This window comes from Monopterus albus, unplaced genomic scaffold, assembly GCF_001952655.1.
Source record: "Monopterus albus unplaced genomic scaffold, M_albus_1.0 scaffold151.1, whole genome shotgun sequence".
NCBI lineage: Eukaryota > Metazoa > Chordata > Actinopteri > Synbranchiformes > Synbranchidae > Monopterus > Monopterus albus.
The window spans coordinates 262,277-268,567 of record NW_018128031.1 but is presented as its reverse complement, the minus strand read 5'-3'; the positions used below and the strand labels follow the sequence as shown (position 1 = coordinate 268,567).

At 36.7% G+C, this 6,291-nt stretch overlaps 1 protein-coding gene across 1 annotated transcript in view; it reads right to left on the bottom strand.

The window, feature by feature from the left end:
• Positions 1-1,941: 1,941 nt before the first annotated feature.
• popdc1 (popeye domain cAMP effector 1) overlaps positions 1,942-6,291 on the bottom strand; it is a 10,858-nt gene continuing 6,508 nt past the window's right edge. The window contains exons 5-8 of the mRNA XM_020614810.1: positions 4,997-5,105; positions 3,958-4,125; positions 3,685-3,826; positions 1,942-2,246 (exon numbers count right to left, since the gene is read on the bottom strand). Of these exons, the coding sequence (XP_020470466.1) occupies positions 2,146-2,246; positions 3,685-3,826; positions 3,958-4,125; positions 4,997-5,105 (520 nt within the window). The 3' untranslated portion in view covers positions 1,942-2,145. The remainder of the gene's footprint in view (positions 2,247-3,684; positions 3,827-3,957; positions 4,126-4,996; positions 5,106-6,291) is intronic.

The window sequence follows — 6,291 nt, the reverse complement described above, 5'->3', positions numbered from 1 at the left end:
ACTACATCCTCAAATCTGTTGACCGGTATATCATTGTCCATAAAATATGGGGGGTAATTACTCCTGCTGGTACTGTTTCTAATCAATTTATTTAATATCTTCCAGGTACCTTTCATATTATTTTTATTCTCCTCTAATACCTTAGAATAATATTGTTTCTTACATATCCTCAATAATGTAGTTAATTTGTTCTTATATAACTTATATTTTTCTTCCGCCTTCTTGGATCTATCCTTTATAAATTCTTTATATAAGACATGCATTCTGTAATCCCTTACTCATCCACAGTTTCCCACTGTAATTCCTCTTGTTTTTATACTGCTTACGAGGACAGTTCCTGTCATATACTTCCATGAATATATTTAAAAATTGCTCGTATGCTTTATCTAAGTCGTTCTCTTTGTATACTGCATCCCAGTCTTGCCCCAAAAAGTCCTCTTTTAGCCTCCTTACGGCATATTCGTTCATCACCCTCTTATAAAAAAAGTTTGTTTTTGGTCTTTCCTTTCAAACATGGCAGTCATAAACCAAAAATACTGGTAAATGATCACTGATATCATTTATAAGTAATCCACTAGACATTTTGCTATCAATATCATTAGTAAATATGTTATCTATTAGTGTTGCATGCTGGGTTGTTAATCTACTTGGTTTTGTAATTGTTGGGTATAAACTGCATCTGTATAGTGTGTTAATAAACTCAGTTCCTGTGTGCTTGTTAGGATTCAACAAATCTATATTAAAGTCTCCACATATAAACATTAATTTATGACTTATTGAGGCCACACCACCTCCCATCTTATTCTCTCTGTTTATGCATACCAAGTTATAGCCTTCGAGGTCAAAATCCATTCCTCTTACAGTGTTTATCCAAGTCTCAGATATTGCAATTATATTAAAAGAACGTTTTAGACTACTAAGGTAATGTTTTATACTCTGAAAGTTTGCATATAAACTTCTGCCATTAAAATGAATTAATGATAGCTTGTTCTCAGTCTTGACATTGCTGTTAAACTGCTCATCCGTGTAATACTTGCAGATTTTTTCAGAGTTCTTATAAAAATGTATATATTTATTAGTGATTATGAGATACAACCAACTGCAGCTACTACTAAGGAGGGCTGCAGTCCCGACAGCAACCCCCCACCCACCCAACTCACACTAGTGCAGAAAGCCAATTTAATTGGCCAAATATCAGCATGCAATTGAAACACAGCAATCAACTGCTAGCAACATTAGCATTGTACAGCACTCTCAGGAATTCAGACTGTGGCGACTAGCACAGGAACCTCATTTTTCCATGACAATGTGAATACCTGTTAATTATGCTTTATATATGTATATGTATGTAAAATTTTTTGTGTGAACGCACCCATACTCTTTTGGTTCTTTCTAGCGGGCCACTGATTTCAGTAAAAATTTGCAAGGGGGATTTTTTGGCTCTTTCTCTATAATACTGTAAGGTCTAGACCTTACAATGTAAGGTGTCTTGAGATCAATTTTGGTGTGATTTGGCACAATATAGATAAAACTGAATTCAATTAAAGTGAAAAATCTTACTGTCCTCACTGCACACTAGCTGCTCGGCATCAAACAGCCAACAGACAAAGTTAGCAACCAGCTGGTGACCACAGCACAGTTTTTAGCAGCTTGAGAGTCAGGCATTTTGTAGAAAGAAGCTTGAATATTAGACTGACATTCATCTGTTGAACACAAACAAAGTGTCGGTGCTTTTTGTCTCTTGGGTGGGTAGTTGGTTTGCAAAGCTGTTTATAAGGTGGTAATATATTAAATCTCTGCTTTATGGCCTGTTCTGCGGCTTACAAATGGCCAAATAAATACAGCATATGAACCCTTTTAATAAGAATACTATTAATAATAATAATATAGTTTTTCTTGATTGCTTATTGTTGTTGTTTTCACTATTAATAATAATAATACAGTTTTTCTTGATTGCTTATTGTTGTTGTTTTCATACACTCATACACACTGTGCTTACTGGAATTTGTTTGTCAGAGAAGAGAAACCTGTTTGATGGCTTTAGGGCCTTAATAACTGTGACCAAGACGGACCTACATAATATACAAGTGGTGGTGTGTATTTTTCCCCTGTTGGTTACATTTCCTCAGTATAAGTCTTCGGCACTCAGTGAGACTTGGAGGGAGCAGATTCTTCAAAAACATCATCCTCCATGCCCTCTTCTATGGGCTTCATCTTTGAGGAGGTTTTGGTACCAGGTGATTTTTCTAAAAAATAAAAATATATTACAATTGAATCCAGTTGATCTTTTAACATATAAACTGCTTATATGCACTCAGGGATTAAAAATGCATTTCTGTCACAAAAGACACAAACCTTCAACCAAACAGCAAACAATGCACACACAGATACCACCACAGGATGAATGGACAAGCAGGTACCAGAAACCAGAAAAAGCCCTTTGAATGTGTTTCAATTAGCACCAACAGTTCATACATTACAACTCTAAGAGCAATTTTGCAGAATAGAAATGGAGCTGTTCTTCTGGATTAATAGCATTTTGAAGAGCAATGCTTCACTACAGGTGCTTTCAGTCTGTGTGTAGGCTAAGACAGATACATACATGTGGTTTTTTGGAGCATCCCTTTCTAACACACATGATAGTTTCACTCTATTTTGGAGAATGTAAACGTGTTTTCACTTGGGTTCAACAAATATACTGTAGGTTGTTGAAAGAAGAAGTGTATATTTTTAAATAAATGTAGTAAAAAGATAGTCTATTCCAACTAAAGTGATCCACTTTTTGCAATCTTGCTGCAATATAAAAGATTCTTGAGGCAGCTTTTACAAGTAAAAGGTAATAAACCACCATACTAAAATACCAAATACTACTATCACTAAATACATTTGTTTGAAAATATCTAATCGCATATATCCAGGGTTTTTTTTTCACTGACAAAATATCAGTTGTACAATTAATGAGCTACTTCAGCCATTTAGTGCTGCCCATAAACTACAAAAGATGGACTATGCTATAATCACCATGTCCTGTTTGTATGCCTCCACAAACCAAACCTTGAGCTATGACCACCAAAATCTAATCAGTTCAGCCTCGAGTCCAAGCAAACAGCTATGCCAAATTTAAAAAAAAAATCAGGAGGATGCCTTTACTTTGAAAATCCACACATTTTCCATAGGACAAATGTCACAATGTTTTTTCATTTCTCTGTTTTGCTTTCATGAGAGAGAAATGCAGATTTAAAGTATTGCCATTTTCTACTGATATTTCACATCAAAAGCTGACAAGGTCAGGGTAAGTACATTATACTGAACTGATAAAGACAACAAGAAGAAGTTTAAGCTGGGAACAGGGGAAATAAGTGATAAAGGCTGGTCTCTAACATAAGCCTGTACCAAACAGAGACCCTCCCTTCCACTGAGGCATGGTTTTATGTTGTGAGTACTTTTTTATTCTCTCCCTTACTCTCTGGTTATCAGTGTTGGTTGACTTTGACAGGAGCGCTGTAATTTCCATGATTTTATGGATGAATAAATGTAACCCCTGAGGTAGCAGGCCATACCTATGGCGTACCATCCTAAAAATTTGCCTCAGTGAATTTGAAAATGGAAAAATGGGAATCTTTTTGAACTTTGACACCTAATAGCTTTAATCCTGTTGGCTTGCTGGGTGCTAATGTGACTTACGGTGTGATGATCCAACGGACCCTCCTCGCAGGATCTGGTTAAGAACATCATCGGTGTCGCTGGTGCTTGCCATGCTGTTCCTCATCTGCATCATAGACAGCTGAGAGCATAGGCTTGGGTGACGGTCCATCTTCTTCACCGTCTGAGACACGTCATCATCATCATCAACGCTATCCATACAATATGCATTTTTGAAAATATAATGGCAATGTTTCCAGTGTTTGTGCTTCTAAATCTTTTTTCATTACAATCTAACAGCAGAGCTTGACCCACCTTGTCACTTAGTGTGGGGTCATTCAGAGAGTAGAGTTTGTTGGTGATGTCTTTGCCAATGAGGTACCTGAACACCTCATTGAGGAAGGTGTCTGACTCCAGGAAGTAGGTGAGCCTCTCTCGAGACCAACACAGAAACTTGCAGTTCTCCTCTGCCACGATAGATACCTGCCAAGTAACATGCAATAAATTCATTTTTTCAGAAATTTGGATGGTGTGATTACCCATCCAAATTACCCAGACACCAGAGTACAGCCCTCTGCCAAAGCAGCTCACTGTCCACATAACCTAAAAGCAATATTCCCATGATAATTTGACTCATAATATGATTCCTTGACCATGAAAATCTAACCATAGCATTTGGAATCACATTGATATCAGTATTAGTTTGAAAGTTAATCAAGAAAAACAATATTTCACTTTTTTTTTCCAGGATTTATCTCAGTAACTTTTGATGATAACGTCAGATGTGTCAGCCTAATGAATCAGCAGAGATTCAGCTAGAGTTTGATCTTAGTTGCAAGTCTGTAGCCTTACTTGTCCTTTCACAGTAGCAAGTTTATATTCTGGATCAGCAAATCTGGAATATTACTTGGATCCAGAGAATACTTTGGGGTGTGGCAGATCTTATGTGTATGTTATCTTGCCATTTTAGCATTGTAGGCATTCTGTATGGTGTTAGAAACAAAAAATATTACAATTGGCCCCATCTCACAATGGTAAAGAATCATTTAAAACATTCCTGAATCTGGATGATGATGTGGATCAACACCAAATTCTAATGGATTGCTCCGTGGGCCATACCCTACCTCTACAGAAAATTTCATTCAAATCCATTCATTACTTTGAGTTATACTGTGAACAACCAACCACCCCAAATGGTAAAAATATAACCTCCATGTTGGAGGTAACAACAGGTTAGAGCTCTGACCAATTTCACCTAGCAGTCATTAAGGATAAGTGTGCAGGTAGCCGACAACGTTGGTCGGTCCTTTTTTGCTTACTTTTGTTTATTACTTTTGTATGATTTTCTTATTACCTGGAACTTCTCTCCTCTATGCATCTCAGTGGACCTGAACTCTGGAGAGTCAATGAACGAATTGGTGTAGATGTTGTGGAGAAAATGGCCTCTGTATGATACCTTCATCCTGCCACAGAAAAACCTTAAAGTCAAAACTCTGATTAATCTTAAACAAAGAAAACAAAACAACAAAGCAATTACTGCTATATCTTTTTAAGTGACCTAAGGACTTAAGTGGAAGCCACATACTGTATGTTGAATGGTGAAGCCAAAGGAGGAAGTCCCTTGAAGTCCCAGTTCCTCTAATGACCATGAGATGCTAAAATCCCAAAATACTCTCAGATTTACTAAAAACATTTTAGATTAATTTTCAAAATGATTTTAAAAGTTTCAAATTCTTCAAATGACTCAAAAATTGCTCAGAAAGTCTCAGAGTGACTCAGTAATTATTCAAAAATAATGAAATTTACATTGCCATGATGTATTTTGGGGAAATGCGAGGAAATGAAGCAGCCTTTTTATGCCTCTGCAGTGATGTTAGCGCAGCCGGAGGCTTTATATTTCTGGGTTGTTCTGATGATTCCGTCCATCCATATGTACATACAGTAAATGCAATATCTCAGGAAGGCTTGAGGGAATTTGTTCAAATTTGGCACAAATGTCCATTTGGACTCAAGGATGAACTGCCCAGATTTTAGTGGTCAAAGGTCAAGGTCACAGTGAACTGACATCTGTCCTATTTCTGTGATTTTTACTGGTTGGTGGAGGTACACAACCACAAAGTGATAATTCTAGATATTTTGTACAATAATTTTCTTTTCCCCTACTGACACAAAGGATCATGGGATTTGTGAGCGGGAGTGTACATTAATATAGTTGATTTAAAATAGAAAACGCTTTATTTTCTTACAACTTCCCAAATTCATTGGCATAAACAGATAGACACTAACTGCAATGCCTTTGGTTAAGATATGAGTTAAATAAGTTAGAACAGTTCATAGTTAAAAGCACAAATACAATAGTTAGAATCTTGGTTTGGAAAAAACCATCAGAGTGAGAGGTCTTCACGCTGTGTATCTCTGGGATTGTGAAAAAACTAAGGAGTGAGAGCTCTCACCAGAGTTAGAATATCTTGGATGTCTTTGTGGAAGGAAGAAGATAACAGTTTCTCCTCAGTATTTCCAAACATTTCTTGGACTCATCATTCTTCACCTAGTGCTTGTCCTTGTGGAATTCTATGTCTTTGTAAGTGGTGCTGTTTTAAGTAAGCTCTTTCTGTTGTAGTAATTGCTGTCATTTTACGTGTTGTGTTT